This window comes from Oryctolagus cuniculus, chromosome 16, assembly GCF_051225735.1.
Source record: "Oryctolagus cuniculus isolate XC-2025 breed Fujian yellow rabbit chromosome 16, ASM5122573v1, whole genome shotgun sequence".
NCBI lineage: Eukaryota > Metazoa > Chordata > Mammalia > Lagomorpha > Leporidae > Oryctolagus > Oryctolagus cuniculus.
In genome coordinates, this window is record NC_142882.1 from 1,354,520 (window position 1) to 1,371,459 (window position 16,940).

General features: G+C 72.9%; 1 protein-coding gene across 2 annotated transcripts; it reads left to right on the top strand.

The window, feature by feature from the left end:
- Positions 1-801: 801 nt before the first annotated feature.
- Positions 802-13,449, top strand: ZBTB7A (zinc finger and BTB domain containing 7A). Of its 2 annotated transcripts, none has more exons than XM_070058600.2 (3): positions 802-1,063; positions 7,647-8,935; positions 11,707-13,449. In XM_070058600.2, exons 2-3 carry the CDS (start codon positions 7,662-7,664, stop codon positions 12,203-12,205), a joined length of 1,773 nt encoding a protein of 590 aa, XP_069914701.1. In that variant the 5' UTR covers positions 802-1,063; positions 7,647-7,661; the 3' UTR covers positions 12,206-13,449. The 2 variants fall into 2 exon arrangements, with proteins under 2 accessions (XP_069914701.1, XP_069914700.1); XM_070058599.2 differs by lacking the exon at positions 802-1,063 and adding an exon at positions 2,162-2,295.
- Positions 13,450-16,940: the final 3,491 nt, after the last annotated feature.

A 16,940-nucleotide genomic window follows, 5' to 3' on the forward strand; every position in this document is an offset into this window, starting at 1 on the left:
CGGCCCGCAGCCGGGTGGGGGAAGTTGGCGAGCTCAGCGAACCACCGCCCTGCCCGCCCCTCGCCTACCCCTTCCCCCGCGACGGCCCTGGGCGGCGGGTGCAGCGCCGCCTTTATATAACCGCCGAGCCGGCAGGTTGGCGATTCCACTGGCAGCCCGGGGAGCCCCCGCGCGCCCAGCCCCGAGCCCCCCGCCGCCGCCCCCCGGCCCTCCGCGGGCGCGCTTGCGCCGCTGGGGAAACTGAGGCGGGCGGGCGCCCGGTCCCGGCGGGGCGCGTGCGGCGGGGGCGGGGGTCCCCACCCTCGCAGCCCCCCACCGCCAGGGCCTCGCGACCCACGCCCGCCCGCCCGCGTCGGCTCTCGCAGTCAGTGCGCACCGCGCGCTCCCCGCCCCCGCCGCCGCTGCCACCCTGCCCCGCCCCGGGCGTCGGGGGCAAAGCCCGCGCGCCCCCCCAGCCTGCACCCCGCCCCTGCGCAGAGGCTGGGGGCCTGTTTATCTGCAGGCCCCCGCCCCCCCGCCCCGGGGGGCCCGCTCCCCCCCTCCCTGCGCCCTGGGGAGCTTTGGGGCCAGATAAGCCCGCGCGCTGGCACGGCGCCGCGCAGCGGGGCGGAGAGGTCAGGGCAGGGGGGGCGCGCCGGACCCCCCCCCCAACTTGGCACAGCCTAATAACAGCCCGGTCTCCCCGGCGCGCAGCGAGCGAAGCCCCACGGGAGGGCAGAGACGTGGCAAGAGGGGACCTGCCGAGCCTGTTCTCGCCTCCGGGCCGGGGGGGGGGGCCGGGCGGGGGGGGCCGGCGGCTGCGGCACCTTTAAGACAAGGGAGGACCCCTCTTGCCCTCGGAGAAACCAGGAAGGGAGTCGCGAGCATCATACGGGGCTTTGGCTGTACTGTACGGTTACTGTAGGGGCCGTGACGCCGCCGCCGCCGCCGCCGCGCGAGGGAGCGACGCGGGGACACGCGCGGGGACAGCGAGCGCCGCGCACCCCCGGACGAGCGGCCGAGGAGCGCAGCCCCAGCCCCGGGCCCCGGCCCCGCGCGCCCCGGCCCGGCCCGGCCCCGTGAGGTAAGGCGGCGCTCGGCGCGGCCCGGCACGGGCGGGGGGCGCTGCGCCCACCGCTGCGCTCAGGCCGGGGGACGCTCCCCAAGTTTCGGAGGAGGAGGGGGTGGCGGGCGGCCGGCTGCCCGGGGGCCGGAGGCGCCGCGGGCCGGGGTGGGGGGGCTGCCGCCCGGGCAGGGGGCTCGCGGGCCAAGTGCACGGGCTGGTGCGCCAGCCCTCCCCCCCCCACGCCCGGGTGCATGGCTTTTCGGGGCTCCCGGGCCCGAGGAGTGCGGGGGAGGGGGAGCGGGGCTGCATTGAGGGTGGGGGGGGAGCCGGCGTGGGGACACAGGGGGGCGCGTCGCGTGCTAACTTTGCAGCTGGGGCTGGGGGGCGCTCTCGCCCCCCCACCGGGGGGGGGCCTTTCGGTGCTGCGTGCATACGTTGGAGTTGGCCAGGATGGAGCTCCATGGGGGATGGGGGGGAGGGGGCTGAAAAAACAGGGAGGGGGGCTTTGCAAAGGAGGGGGAAGGGGTGGGGTGTCCGGGTGGGCGGGAGGCGCCGCGCGGGCTTCTGGGTGTCGTAGTTTGCTCTGCCGCGCGCGCCCGGCGGGTGGCGGCGGCCCGGACTCCAAGTCCCAGGGTGCGCCGCGCCGGCGGCCCGCCGCGGCCCGCGGGTAGGGGCGGTGCGGAGGAGGGGCGGTGAGCGGCGGGCCGGCGGGCCAATGCGCGCCGGCCGCTGGCACGGCGCGGCGCGAGGGGCGGGGCGGGCCGGCGCGGGGGCGGGGCCTGCAGCCGGGTTCCCCTCGCCGGGGGCCGGTGGCGGTCCCCGGCTTCCGGCTGCGCGGCCCGCGGGCCGGCCCCCTCCCCGCCCCGGGGCCCCTCCCCGCCGAGTTGTGTAACCGTCCCCAGCCCCCCTCCCCTCGGCCCCCCGCCCCGGGGGGTCACCCTCCCGGCGCTCCCCCGGGGAGGGTGGCGGCCCGGGCGGCCGCGCGGCGCAGGCGAGCCCGGGGATGCGCGGCCTAGCGCAGGCCGGGCCGGGCGTGGGGGGGCGGGCGGGCGGGCGGGCGGACCCAGATCCGGGGTAATTTGCATCGCCCTCCCCCCAGCCCGGGTGGGGATTGGCCGCCGGCGGCGGGGGGTGGCGCGGGGCCAGGCTCACTGCCGCCTCCCGGCCCCTCGGAGGGAGCCAGCCCAGCCGCAGCCGCCGCCACCGCCGCCGCCGGGGCCGGGCCCCCTCGCCGCTGCCCCGGGAAGGAGGTAGGAGCCCCCTGCGCGGGGCGGGCGGGCGCGCGGCGGGGCCGGGCGGGGGCCGCGCGCTGCGGCCGGGCGGGGGAGGGGGCCGCTTCCTGCCCCCGCCCGGGCCTGACTCAGCCCTGGGTGGGGGGACCCGCCTGGCCCCTGGCCCCTGTCCTTGCTCGCGCGGCGGGCTCGGCCCGGACCCGCGGACACGGAGGACCGCGGGTCGGGGGATATGGTGCCCCGCTCCCCCGCCCGCGCCCCCAAAGCGCGTGACCCCGTCTCCTCCGGCCCGGACCCCCCCCCCCTTTCCCCTGACGCCACCACCACGTGCGACCGCGGAGCCCGGGCATGGGCGGGGGGGAGAGGGTGGGATCCGGCCCCCTCCTGGCCTCTCGCCCTCCCCCTCGCCCGCCTGGCCGGAGAGCCGGCCCCCTCCCCCAGCCCCGAGGCCGGGAGCCTGTCCCGGGGGCTGCGCCGCGCGGTGCAGCCCGGACGCCCCCGGCTGGCCTGGGCCTCTGCGGGTTCTGGGCCGCTCTGCGCGCGAGCCCCCGGGGGCCGCAGCCGCGGGTGCTGTCCAGCCAGGCCGGGCACGCAGTCGGCGCCCACTTGGTGTTGGTGGAATGCATGCCGTAGGCTGCCTGGGGCCAGGGGAGGCAGGCAGCGCCTCTGCCCCCTCCTTGGGCAGCCGGCGGAAGTGAGAGAGCTGTGGGTGCCCCTTCCCCCCCGCGGCGCCCACCTGGCTCACCCATGGGTGGCGGGATTGGCCGGCCGCCCCCCTGCCTGCCGGCTGCCTCTGGGGACTGGGCGCCCGGGCTTCCATGTCACCCCGCCACCCACCCAGATCAGGGCCAGGGCGTAACCCCGAGGGTGCCGCTCCCATGCTGGGGGGGGTGGCCTCCCCACCGCCCGCCGATCACTTCCTATTGGCAGAGCCGGCCTGGGAGAGGTCCGGGAGCTCAGGCCGGGGGCCCGGGCATTTCCCGCGAGGGCAGCCCCCCCTTGGGGCCCCTAATCAGCCCCGGCCGGGCACCTCGGGCGGGCTCGGGGCTCTGTTTACCGCCAGCCATCGCTGTGGCGACGAGCCGGGGGAGGGGGCGGGAGCCCATGAATGAAAGAGGAGCTATCGGGGACACTGAAATTTTAATTCGTGGGTCGCTCTGGGGGGGGTATTTATTATTCAGCTCTGATTGGCTGCGTGGTGGCCACTCAGCACCCCGGGCCGGGCCGGGAGCCACGCAGCTCTCAGCAGAGGCCGAGCCCAGCCTGGGCCCCCCTGGGGAGGGGTCCTTGGTGGGTCCAGGGGGCGGCCTCCCAGCAGGTGCCGTTGTGGGGCCGGGGGCGGCAGCCGTGGCCCAAGGTCACGCGCCCGGGCTGGACCTGGCCCCTGTGGTCCCCCCACGTCCTGCCCGAGGGCTGCAGGCAGCTGTCTGCCTAGGAAGCCCCGGTGCCTAAAGGTGACATTGAGGCACAGAGAGGGCAGGGAGGCCGCCAAGGGCACACAGGGTCCCGAGCCTCCCCCCCATTAGGCCAGGGGAGCAGAGGTCAGCTCCCCAAGGCGGGGCGTGCGGGGGGCTGTGGTGCCAGGGGACCCCCTCCGTCCGGTGGGGCCCATGGCAGCCGGACAGGGAGCGCCCAGGTCGGCTCAGGGCACAGCACGGACCTGCCTGGGGGTTGGACGAGTGTCCACCTGGCACCTGCCGGGGACCCGGGGCTGGGGCCCGAGGAATGAGGTTGGGCGAGGGTCAGGGTGGCCCAAACCCAGCCCAGCCTGAGGCCCCACCCCGCCAGCCTCGGTTGTCCCGGTCAGCACAATGGGGAGATTCCCCCGGGCCCCTCGGTTGTCACGCGCCGGCTTCCTTCCGGGACTCTGGGGGACCCTCTCGGACTGACCCCGCCGCAGGCCCCCTGTGGGAGCTCCCCCTTCCCCGGCCCTCCTCAGCCCCACAGCCCCCCGGGTGCGGGCTGGGGTTTGTCCCCTGCTGGTAGCTGGGGGCAGTGTGCCGGGGGCGGGGCGCCCTGGGAGGACTCGTTAGGCAGGACTAGGTGGCCAGATGGCCTGCGCTCAGTCCCAGCTCCGCTGAGTGACCCTGGGCCAGTCTCTGCCCGATGGGCGGTGCTGACGGCCCCTGCCCCGTGGGGCCCACGACCAGTCGGCCCCTCTCCCCTGCCCCCGGGGCCCAAACCCCAAGTCAGGCGCGGAAGGCTCCCGCCGGGAACCGGGAAGAGCGTGGCCGCAGGACCGGCGTCTCCATCTGTCCCCCCAGCAGGCCGTGGACGGCCACTCGGTCCCCACCCACGCCTTTCTGGTCCGACCTCCCTGCAGGATGTGTCGGCCGGGAGGGACCAGGCTGTGTGCCCGCCACCTGCTCAGGCTGCCGCCGGTGGCTCCCGGTGACAGGCAGGGAGGCAGGGAGGGAGGGCGGTCAGAGGCTCTGGGGGTCGGCCAGCCCCCTCGTGGGGCATGCTGGGCAGCAGGTGCAGCTGGAGCTGAGGGCAGGGCGCGCAGCCATGGGCTTCTGCGGAGCCGGGCCTTGTTTGCCCCCTGCGACGGGAAGCTCACTCCCTCCTCTCACAGTGGACGGCTCCGGCTCACCAAGGCTGCCTCCTGGAACCCAGCTTTGCTCACAGCGCTGGGCTTCCCAGCCCACCACGGCACTGGGGACACGGGAACAGGGTGGCTCGGCCCCGCCCGTGGGCTGGGGGTCAGACAGGCGGCCCGCGGCCACCTCATCTCCGCCCCTCCCGCCCCCACCCCCACACTTCCCACTGGGCCCGCAGCCTTCCTGCCTCTGGCCCTTTAAGGCCCGGGCAGGAAGCCCCTCCCCATTTAGGGCAATAAAATGGACTCGTAAGATGGCCGAGGGCCTGTTCGCTCCGGAGTCCGGCCCTCCCGCCCGCGAGGGCAGGTGCCCAGAGTGGGCAGGGGGCCGGCCGGCAGCTGCCCGGTGCCCTCGGCGCCCCCAGTCCAGACACGGCATTCCTGGCCCATTAAACCCCGGGCTGGGGACGGGGCCAGGCCGGGATTGGCACCAGGTCGGGGCGGGGTAACCCTTCGGGACCAACCTTGCAACACAGGCCGCCTGGCCACGAGGGCGCGGGCCTGGCAGCCGCACCTGCGCACCGGGCTTGGCTGTGTGGCCGTGGGCGGGCCGCCCACCCTCTCTGTGCCCGGGTGGGGAGTTGGCTGGGTCCCGGGGTGCCGTCCGGAAGCTCCCCTCCACGAGGCGGGCAGGGGCCGGCCCGGCTGGGCTGCATGAGCGCCCCGTTGGCACCATCGGGACACCCCACTCCCAGCCCCCCAGGGAACGGGGTCTCAGGGAGGCCACACAGCCTGGGCCGAGCAGCCGGGCTCCACTGTGGCCGCCACGTCTGGGGGTGCTGCACACCGCGCCCTGTGACCTTGGGACTGGGCGCTCGCCCCCTGCCGCCGCCTTCACCTGGTCGGGGGCCGCTGGGTGACCTTGGCCGGGCTTCGTGCCTCTGGGAGCCTCCGAAATTCCGGGGCACGGGGAGGGGCTGACCCGGGCCAGGGTCCCCTGCCCTGGAAGAGCCACAGCCTGGTGACCCTGGGCTGCACTGGCGGGGGGCGGGGCTGCGCCCCTACTGTGCGCCGCCCTGGGGAGGGCCGGCTTGGGGGCCTGGGAGCGGCCCCAGGGGAGGAGGCTGCCCCACCTCCAGCCCAGGAGGGGCCTGCCGGGGCCTGCCCCTCGGCCGCCGAGTCAGCACCCTGCACCGAGCCCCGGAAATCCCACGGAGGCGCGCGGGGCTGTGACGAAAGCTGGGGACCCTGGCGGGGTGGGGCCCTCAAGTGGCCTGGGTGGGGATGGTGGCCCAGGGCGTGGCCTGCAGGTGGCTCCGGTTCCTGGAGAGAGAGGGTGTGGGTCAGGTGTCTGCAGAGCCCGGCTTCCCGTCCCTGGCCAGGAAGGGGGGGGTGCCCTCTGCCGGAACCGGAGCCCCGCGGGCCTCGGCGTTCTCTCCTGCAAAGTGGGGACAGGCCCGGCCTGCGGGTTGGGGGAGCGCCGATGCCCTGGGAGAGGGCAGAGGCCCAGGGCTCTCGCACTTAAAATAGGGCTGCGGCGGCCCCTGGCCCCAAGAGCCCGGCCGCTGGGAGGAAGCCAGGGCGGTGGTGCTGCAGGGGCGCGGCGGCCACGCAGGGGTGAGTCACTTGGGCCACCTCGGGCCGAACCTCAGAGCCCCTGGAGGTGGCCTCGGCCGCTCCCGAGGGGGCCCCGGGTCGGAGGCCGCCCCCCACCCCCGCGTGTGGGGGCGAGGAGGGGCCAGGGCGCGTCTGATCCCGGGCCCCATCTGCCCACATGTTCCCCGGGGCCCGGGGCCCGGGGCCAGACGGCAGATGGTGGCAGGGGGTGGCACCCACCAAAGGGGGCTCCTCCGAGGCTCGCACGGGGCCGCCCCCCACCCCTGCCCCCGACAGCCACCTCTGAGCCTCCCCCTCCCCACCCCAGGCTGGCAGAATGAGGGGGGGCGGCGGGGGGGCAGCAGCTGGTGCCTGGGCGCTGGCGGCGGGAAGGCGGGCGGGGACGGGGCGGGCCGCGGGGGCCGCCCGGAGAGTCCCGGGCAGCGTGCAGGCCCGCACAAAGGCCTCTGTGTCGGCCCCGAGGCCCGGACCCCCGCGCCGAGGGCCAGCCTGGGTCCTGCTCGGGACCAGCGCTGGGCCTCCCCGGCCAGGCCCAAGCCCAGCACCCCCAGGCTGAGGCTGGGCTGCCCTGCCCGGCTCGGGGGCCGGGGGAGAGTCGTGGTTCGCGGAGGGCCCCCTCCCCGGGCCGTGGCCTGCGAGCCTGCTGCCGGCCCGGAGGAATGCGAGTGGTGCTGGGTGGCGCGGGGCTCCCCGGAGGGCGGGGGGCAGGGAGAGGAGCCAGAGGTTTGCACAGGCGCCCAAGTGGGCGGATGAGTCATGGGGGGGGGGGTTGCGGCCCGGAGGCCTCTGCCCATTCGACAGGTGGGGAGACTGAGGCCCAGAGCTCCAAGCAGTGCAGCCGGGGAGGGGCTGCCGGCAGGGCGGTGGGCAGCAAGAGGCGGGCGAGAGGCCCCCGGCCCCTGCTTAGGGGAGACGGCTGGGCGGCGGCCGGTTTCTCCCTGTTACTCACTGCCGGGGCTCAGCCGGTCCTGGGGGCTCCCGGGGCAGTGGAGTCACTGGGGTACGCCCATGGTGCCCGTGCGCCTGGCCCGCTGGCCGCCGGGGCCACAGCCCCGACAGCTGACTCAGACCTGGGCGGCGCAGGGTCAGGGAGGGTCCCGGGCCTGGGTCCTCCCACGTGGGGGAGGGGGGGCTGTTCAGGCTTAGAAGATAGCGCGGCCAGGGAGGGTGTGCTGACCGCAGCCCTGTCCCCCCCCCCCCCCCGGCGCTGCAGGTCTCGGCGCGGAAGATGGCCGGCGGCGTGGACGGCCCCATCGGGATCCCGTTCCCCGACCACAGCACGGACATCCTGAGCGGGTTGAACGAGCAGCGCACGCAGGGCCTGCTGTGCGACGTGGTCATCCTGGTGGAGGGCCGCGAGTTCCCGACGCACCGCTCGGTGCTGGCCGCCTGCAGCCAGTACTTCAAGAAGCTGTTCACGTCGGGCGCCGTGGTGGACCAGCAGAACGTCTACGAGATCGACTTCGTGAGCGCCGAGGCGCTGACGGCGCTCATGGACTTCGCCTACACCGCCACGCTCACCGTGAGCACGGCCAACGTGGGCGACATCTTGAGCGCCGCGCGCCTGCTCGAGATCCCGGCCGTGAGCCACGTGTGCGCCGACCTGCTGGACCGCCAGATCCTGGCGGCCGACGCGGGCGCCGACGCGGGCCAGCCGCAGCTGGGCGACGAGGCCGACCAGCGCAACCTGCTGCGCGCCAAGGAGTACCTCGAGTTCTTCCAGAGTAACCCCATGAACAGCCTGCCCCCCGCCGCCGCCGCCGCCGCCGCCGCCTTCCCCTGGTCCGCCTTCGGCGCCTCCGACGACGACCTGGACGCCACCAAGGAGGCCGTGGCGGCGGCCGCCGCCGGCGACTGCAACGGCTTGGATTTCTACGGGCTGGGGCCCCCGGGCGAGCGGCCCCCGGCGGGGGACGGGGACGAGGGCGACAGCAACACGGGCCTGTGGCCGGAGCGGGACGAGGACGCCGCCGCCGCCGCCGCCGCCGCCGCCGCGGGGGGCCTCTTTCCGCCCCCGGGGGCCCCGCCGGCCGCCACGCAGAACGGCCACTACGGCCGCGCCGGCGAGGAGGAGGCGGCCTCGCTGTCCGAGGCGGCCCCCGAGCCCGGGGACTCGCCCGGCTTCCTGTCGGGCGCGGCCGAGGGCGAGGACGGGGACGCGGCCGACGCGGACGGGCTGGCCGCCAGCACGCTGCTGCAGCAGATGATGTCGTCGGTGGGCCGCGCGGGCGCGCTGGCGGCGGGCGACAGCGACGACGAGTCGCGCGCCGACGACAAGGGCGTCATGGACTACTACCTGAAGTACTTCAGCGGCGCGCACGACGGCGACGTCTACCCGGCCTGGTCGCAGAAGGGCGAGAAGAAGATCCGCGCCAAGGCCTTCCAAAAGTGCCCCATCTGCGAGAAGGTGATCCAGGGCGCGGGCAAGCTGCCGCGCCACATCCGCACGCACACGGGCGAGAAGCCCTACGAGTGCAGCATCTGCAAGGTCCGCTTCACGAGGTGAGCGCGCGGGCGGCGTGTGCGCAGGCGCGGGGGCAGGTGCAGGAGGTGTGGGCGCAGGCGCGGGCGGACGGCGTGGGAGCAGGTGCGGGCGGCGTGTGCGCAGGCGCGGGAGCAGGTGCAGGAGGTGTGGGCGCAGGCGCGGGCGGACGGCGTGTGCGCAGGCGCGGGTGGACGGCGCGGGAGCAGGCGCGGGCAGCGTGTGCGCAGGCGCGGGGGCAGGTGCAGGTGCAGGCGGCGTGTGCGCAGGCGCGGGAGCAGGTGCAGGAGGCGTGGGCGCAGGCGCAAGCGCGGACGGACGGCGCGGGAGCAGGTGCAGGCGGTGTGGACGCAGGTGCGGGCGGTGTGGGCGTCACGGGAGCAGGCGCGGGTGGTAAGGGCGCAGGTGCGGGCGGCGCGGGAGCAGGTGCAGGCGGTGTGGGCGCAGGGGCAGGTGCGGGCCGCATGTGCGCAGGCGCGGGAGCAGGTGCAGGAGGTGTGGGTGCAGGCGCGGGCGCAGGAGCGGGGGGCGCTGGAGCAGGTGCAGGCGGTGTGGGTGCAGGCGCGGGCGCAGGAGCGGGGGGCGCTGGAGCAGGTGCAGGCGGTGTGGACGCAGGTGCGGGCGGCGTGGGCTCAGGCGCGGGCGGCGCGGGAGCAGGCGCGGGCGGTGTGGGCCCAGGCGTGGACGCACGGTGCGGGCGCAGGCGCGGGTGGTAAGGGCGCAGGCGTGGAGGGCGCGGGAGCAGGTGCAGTAATGGCGGGCCGCACAGCGGGGGCACGAAGGCTCTGCTGGTTCGGTCGCTGTGGGTCTTTCTCGGTGCTGTGCAGCTTGCTTTCTTGGGCCGACATTTATGAAGCCCCTGCTGTATGCCAGGCTCTGAGGTGGGCACTGGGGGGAGCAGCTGGGAGGCCCGGCCGAGCCCTGGGAAGGGGTGTTCCTGGCAGGGAGCGCCCTGTGCAAAGGCCCTGAGGCCCGCGCACCTGGCAGCGGGTGGGGAAGGAACACCCCCGGAACCTGGGTGCGAGCCGCAGAGGTCAAGGCCGGGCGAGGGGAGCTTGCGACCTGGCTGGCTGGGCCTGTGGACCCAGGGCGGGGGCTGGAAGGCAGGGGCCTGGCCAGGCCCGGTGACTCAGCAACACCCCCTGCCCCCCGCCCTGGGGTTCCCCAGCCACGCCCACTGAGGCGGAAGAAAGGGGCCATTGTCCCCACTTCCCAGCCCCGCCCCACGGGGACAGGAACCAGGACTGACCCCCCTCCCCAGCACTGCGGCCCCCTCCCCAGCAGGCCAGGAGGGGAGGGTGTGGCTGGACTCCGGTGCCCAGGAGTGCCAGGCGGGGGTCAAAGGGCGCCGGCTGCAGGCAGGCGCGCTGGCTGCTGGCCTGGCCCAGCCGTCGGTGGGGTTGCGGTGCCAAAGGCCTGGAGGGGCTCCTGGGGTGGCTGCGGGCCCTGCGCTGGGGGGGGGGGGTCTCTGGGCGCAGGTGCGGGAGCTGAGGTGCCCAGACCCAAACCCAGCCGCCACCTGGCCTTGTAACCGCGGGCCGTGGACTGTCCCGGCGCACCCCCAGCCCGAGCCGGCCTGGGAAACAGGCCTCTCCCCAACCCCACCTGCTCCCCCGCCCCCCACCCGGGGCCCCAGCCCTCCCGGCCCAGGGGCCCTGTGACTCACGCCCGTGCGTTGAGTAAGCGGGGCCTGTGGCGGCCGGGGCTATAATTACCCCAGGCTGGGGCTTGGGGTGACGAAACCGGGGCTGCCTCCGCCTCCGCCCCCAGCCCGGCCTGCTGTGCAACCCCCGGCGCGCGGCCGCCCCTCTCTGGGCCTCCCAGCCTGGGGGCGGCGAGGGGGCTGTGCAGGAAGTGAGGACTGGCGTCCGCAGGGCGCGCACGCGCAGGGCCCGGAACCAGCGCTGGGTCCCCGGGGGTGGGCAGAGCCGGAGAGGGGCCCTCGAGGTGGAGTTCTGAGGGATAGATAGGAGTTCGTCAGTCCTCTGCATGTGAGAGGGGCAGACAGCCAGAGAGGCCTGGCCGTGGGGAGCAAGGGCCAGGGCTGCCAGACCCCTCCGCGTGGCCGGGCGCGGTGCCCCGGCGGCGAGGGCTGCGCAGGCGCAGTTAGAGGCGCGCTGTTGGCAGGTGCACTCGGCGCCTCGCGCGCTCCCCTGCAGGACGGCCACGTCTCGGGGGCTCGGGGCCCCCACGCAGGACAGTAACGCCCGGGCCTGACGCGGAGACCAGCACTGTGGGCCTCAGGCCGAGCCCCGAGTAACCCCCAGTCAGGGGACGGGAGCCCCGCGGCGGTGGTGCGGGGCCCCTCGGGGGAGACCGGGGCAGATGCGCGCTGCAGGCACCCTGAGGCCGGTTGGCGCTTGCCCTGTCGGGGCGGGGGTGGGGGGCCTGGTTGTGCCCTGGGGATGGGGTCTCGGCTACCGGGGCCACCAGCTGCCCCCGGTTGGCCTGGGCTGCAGGCCTGAGAGTGCTGACAGCAGAATGGCGCCCCCCACCCCGGCCACCCCCTCCCCTCCTGGTGGTACTTTCAGCGGGCGAGCAGGGCCGGGCATTCAGCAGGCGCTCCATAAATGCCCGCGGCGAGCAGGGCGGCTGCCGCCTCTTGCCGGCCCATCCCTTCTCGCGGGGGCAGAGGCCGGGCAGCCCTAGTGGGCTGGCCCCGGGCGGGCGTCCGCGTCCACTCCCGGACCCTGCTGGACGTCGGGCCCCGCCCCGCCGGCCACGCCCTCTCGCGCCGATTGGCCGAGCGCCCCGCGCTGACCACGGCCGCCCCCTCCCGCCCCGTTCGCAGGCAGGACAAGCTCAAGGTGCACATGCGGAAGCACACGGGCGAGAAGCCGTACCTGTGCCAGCAGTGCGGGGCGGCGTTCGCGCACAACTACGACCTGAAGAACCACATGCGCGTGCACACGGGGCTGCGCCCCTACCAGTGCGACAGCTGCTGCAAGACCTTCGTGCGCTCCGACCACCTGCACAGACACCTCAAGAAGGACGGCTGCAACGGCGTGCCCTCGCGCCGAGGCCGCAAGCCCCGCGCGCGCGGCGGCGGCGGCGGCGGCGGGCCCGACCCCGGCCCCGGCGCGCCCGCGCCCGCCGGCGCCCCCGCCGCGCCCGGCTCCCCGGACGCGCGGCGCAACGGCGAGAAGCACTTTAAGGAGGACGACGAGGACGAGGACGAGGCCAGCCCCGACGGGCTGGGCCGCTTGAATGTAGCGGGCGCCGGCGGCGACGGCGGGGGCGGCCCGGGGGCCGCGGCCGCCGACGGTCCCTTCGCAGCCGGACTCGCCTAGAAACCAAAAAAAAAAACAAACAGAAAAACGAACGCGCGCGCAGACACCCGAGAGAGCGAGCGAAAATCACCCACCACCCCCCGAAAACACAGAACAGCAAATCTATCTATATACAGATATCTATAATCTATATATATATATATACGGATATATATATATGAGCGCACCGAGCCTAGGGTAGCTAGCGCTTTTCTCGGATCTCCCGCCACCTCCCCCGCCGCGGGCTCCCGGGGCTCGGGTCGGGGTGTCCGTGGTCCCCAAGGATCCCGAGCCCCCCAACCCCCGGGGCCTGGGGTCGGCCTCTCTCCCCCGCCCCTCGCTGGTTCCCACGCGTCTTTGAGAGGAGACTTTAAATGCTTTCTGTCCGCTCTGAGCGGACGCTAAAAGGGGCCCGGTCCCCAGCCCCCCCAACCCTCCTTCCTCAGGGCACTTATTAAGGGGGGCCCCCTCCACCCCCCCCCCGCTTCCCCGCCCCCCGCCCGTGGCCTCGCACCCCCGGCTCTCCCGGCCGCCGAGACACAAATGTATTTATTCCCAACCCGGAGAGACAGCGCGCGGCGGCGATCGGGCCGGGGCCGGGGCCGGGGGCCGAGGGGGGCCCTTCTGCACGGCACTTAGGACCGGCGGGACCCCCTCCGCACGCGCCCCGCGCCGCCCACCGCCCCCACCCCGCGTTTGGCCATTCAAAAACTTGCGACTTTGTCCGTGCCCCCACCCCCACTTTTTAAAGCACTTTTTAGAGGTTTTTTTTTTTTCTCCCTCCCCCCTTTTTTTTTTCTTTCCTTAAAAACCAGATTTATATATGGATCTCTATATAGATATAGATATATATAAAGCAGACCTGCCCCCGAGGCCGGCGGCCGAGCCCCGGGCACCAGGGTCCCGCGATGGCAGGGGCGGGCGGGCGGGCGGCGCGAGGCCGGAGTCCTGATGTCACAAAAAGCAATAAAAAAAACAAAAGGCAAAACCCAGAAAAACCGACACCCACAGCGCAGATCTTTGCCAGAGCAGGAGAGAGCAGGCAGCCAGCCGCAGAGAACGGGTACTAGATGTTAAATCTTAATTTAAAAACATGTTTACAAATTGCAATCAACTTCTATGAAAAATTGAAAAGACAAAAAAAAAAAAAAAGGAACGAGCGAGCGAGAGAGAGAGCGAGCGAGCGAGCGAGAGAGGAAGCAGAAGAAATTCCTAAAAGTCGATTTATTTTTGTACAAAATAATAATAATAAAAAAAAACCCAGCGCAAATGGCGAATCCACTTGTGTTCCCCAGGGCGGAGCAGCGGGGTCGGGGCCCCGAGGGGCGAGGGGCGTCCCCGGGGTCCGCGGGGGCTCAGGGAGCGGCCCTGCCCACGGTGCCGCCCCGGGGCGCGCGGCGGGGCCCCACCCCCAGGGCCTTACACCCCCCACGCCCCCTCTTTTTACTCAAAGGCACTGACTGTAACCCGGGGCGGCACCCGCCTCCCCCGACCTCCGACCCCCACAAAGGCCCGGCGTTGGCCGAGCCGCAGGCCACGGACGGGGGTCCGGGGGCGGGGAGGCGCCCGCGCCCCGCGCCCTCCTCCCGCATATGCAACGCCCGGCGTGGGACCCCGCGAGTGCGCGCGCTGCCCAGCTGAGACCCCCGCCCCGCGCGCCAGCAGCGGCCTGGGTGCCCCCTCCTCCGTGACAAGCGTCCTTCTCGTCCTCTTTTTTTTTTCTTTTTTTTTTTTAAAGGGAAACTTGCGGAAAAGAAGGCGGTTTTCGCTCCCTCCCCACCCCCGCGCGCCCCCCACCCCGGAAGTCTCAGGATCCCGCTCGGAGGCCGCGCGGCGCGGGCCCGGCCTGGCGTGCGCCCCGCAGCGCAGACGGAACAGGCCAGGGACCCCCACTCCCTCCCGCCCCCCAGAGAGGTCCCCTCGCCCGCACCCCGCCCCGCTCGCAATAAACCGACTCCAAATCCACGCCCGAGTCCCGGCCGCGGCCGCCCCGCGCGCCGCCGCGGGGGTTGCACTAACCCGGCCCGCACCTGCGCCCGCTCCCCGCCCCGCCCGCCCACTCTGCCTTAACCGCGCCCCCGCCCGCCCCCCGCAATCACATACTGTATATAGACGTGGATCGATTTTATTTTTATTCTTTAAATTAAGGTCGTGATAAAAGTGTTGCCAAAGATACTGCTGAATCTCGCGTTTCAGGAACCATTCGGGCGTTCGCCGCGGGCCGCGCTGGCCTGGCCGGGAGAGCGGGACGAGTTTCTCGTTGTGTGGTTGTTTGTGGGTTTTTTTTTTCCGTGTGTGTTTTATTATTTTTTTTGGGTGTTTTTTTTTTTTAAACTGCCTGGTACAAAAAAAGAAAAAAAAGAAAAAAAATCAAAGCGGAATTGTCATTTCCATCCTGGCGAGGCCGCGTGCGTGCGTGCGTGCGTGCGTGCGAGGGCGGGATGAGGGCCAGGCCCGGGCGCTGCGGGGCGCTGCGGGGCGCGGGCGGGGCGTAGCCGGAGCCCCCGCGGAGACCTGTGCTTGCTAGGGCGGCCGCTGCTCCTGCCTCGCCTTTTGAAATTAAGGAAAAAACTAAAACAAAACAAAAAAAATTTAAAAAGAGAAAAATATCTAAAAAAAATATACAAAAACACAAACCAGTGAATGTAAAGCCGGACCAGGCCCAGCCCCCGCGGGATGGAGCCGCCCTGCCGCCTCCCGGCCCGTCCTGGGGGCGAGGGTGACGTTTGCACTATTGGGGACCCCCGGGGGCCACGCAGGTGCAGCCGCGTGGCGGGACCAGGCGCGGTCAGGGCTCCCCGCTCCTCTGCCCCAGGACAGGGCCAGTGCGGGCAGCTGGGGCTGTGGGAGGTGACGCAGGCGGAAGGGGAAAAAAAAAAAAGGAAAAAAAATAAAAACCATTTAAAAACCAACGGAAAAAAAAGCAAAAATCCTATTTTTTGAGAAAGAAAGATATTTATATTTGCAGTTTTATTTTAAAAAGTTATTTAAGCTGAGGAAGCGGCCTCCCTCCCCGGAGGTGGCGTGCGGTCCCGAGCTGCGGCCTCCGACGGCAGGGGCGGGGCCTGAGGACGCAGCGCTCCGCGGGGGCGGCCGGGGAGGGGCGGCCGGGCGCGCCCCCAGCCCGCCTCCCCGGCCCACCCCCCAGGTGCCTTGGACTTGGGGGGGCCGGGCCTGGCGGGCGGGGCCAGAGCACAGAGCAGACATTCCACGGAGCATCCGAGAGTCTTTATAAAGCGTGGGGAGATTTAAAAAAGAAAAAAAATTGATTAAAAAATGCACTTTTTGGGGGTGGGGGGAGAAGCTTTAAAAAAGTAATAAAAACAAAAGATGAAAAAAATTCATTTTTCTTGTACATAAAAAAGAAAAAACCACCACTAAACGCAGCCTGTTATGACCGCTGCCGCCTGCGTGCCTGATTCGTGTTCTGTGTGTTTCCTGGGGGGCGACGGGGCGGGGGGGGGGAGGGTGGGGTCCCCGCCACGCCACGCCCCCCTGGGCCCCGGGGCTCCGTCCCCAGCCCTGGCGGAGGTACCTGGGGACTGGGAGGTGGCCCACAGCCCCCCGCGGGCGGCCACCGTGGTGGTCGGAGCTGGGAGGGGCTAGCCAGGGTCCCGCGGTGCTGCCCCCTGAGGGGCTCACAGGGGTCGCTGCCGACCCCCTCCCCGCCCTCCAGGACGGAGCTGTGCGCCATCAGGCTGCGCCCGTGGCCCCCGAGCCTGGCCCTGGGCTGAGCTGGGTCCACTTCTGGCGCCGCCCTGTCCCCTGCCTGGCAACGCCCGTTCCCGAGGGCCACCTGCCCGCTCGCGGTCGAGCCGGCGGCAGGGCTGGGCGGGGTGGGGCGCGCCCCCGGGTCTGGGTCTCCCACCAGGGCAGGGTGCGCCCCCCGGGTCTGGGTCTCCCACCAGGGCAGGGCGGGGTGCGCCCCCGGGTCTGGGTCTCCCACCAGGGCAGGGCGGGGTGCGCCCCCGGGTCTGGGTCTTCCACCAGGGCAGGGCGGGGTGCGCCCCCGGGTCTGGATCTCCCACCAGGGCAGGGCGGGGTGCTCCCCCGGGTCTGGGTCTCTCACCATGGCAGGGCGGGGTGCACCCCGGGTCTCCCACCAGGGCAGGGGCGGGTGCGCCCCCCGGGTCTGGGTCTCCCACCAGGGCAGGGCGGGGTGCGCCCCCGGGTCTGGGTCTCCCACCAGGGCAGGGTGCGCCCCGGGGTCTCCCACCAGAGCAGGGCGGGGTGCACCCCGGGTCTCCCACCAGAGCAGGGCGGGGTGCACCCCGGGTCTCCCACCAGGGCAGGGCGGGGTGCGCCCCCGGGTCTGGGTCTCCCACCAGGGCAGGGTGCGCCCCCGGGTCTGGGTCTCCCACCAGAGCAGGGCGGGGTGCGCCCCCCGGGTCTGGGTCTCCCACCAGGGCAGGGCGGGGTGCGCCCCCGGGTCTCCCGCCAGAGCAGGGCCCAGGCCTCCGCATGCAGACCCCCAGGGTGTCCGCGCCCCCGCCCCCGCCGCCGCCGCCCCGGACGCGCGAGCGAGCACTCAGCGGCTCCTGGAACGCCCCTGCCCCTGCCCCCGTCCCGAAGCAACTCTGCCCCGCGGGCGGCCCCAGCCTCCGGGCCCGCGTCCACTCGCGCTGTGCGGATTCGCTCCCGGAACAGCCGCGGGGTCCGCGGCGTGCGGGGACCCCCACTGGGCCCCCCCACGCCCGTCGAACTCCGGCTCTGCCTGCCGCCAGAGGGAACGGAATAAACGGACGCGCCGACGGTC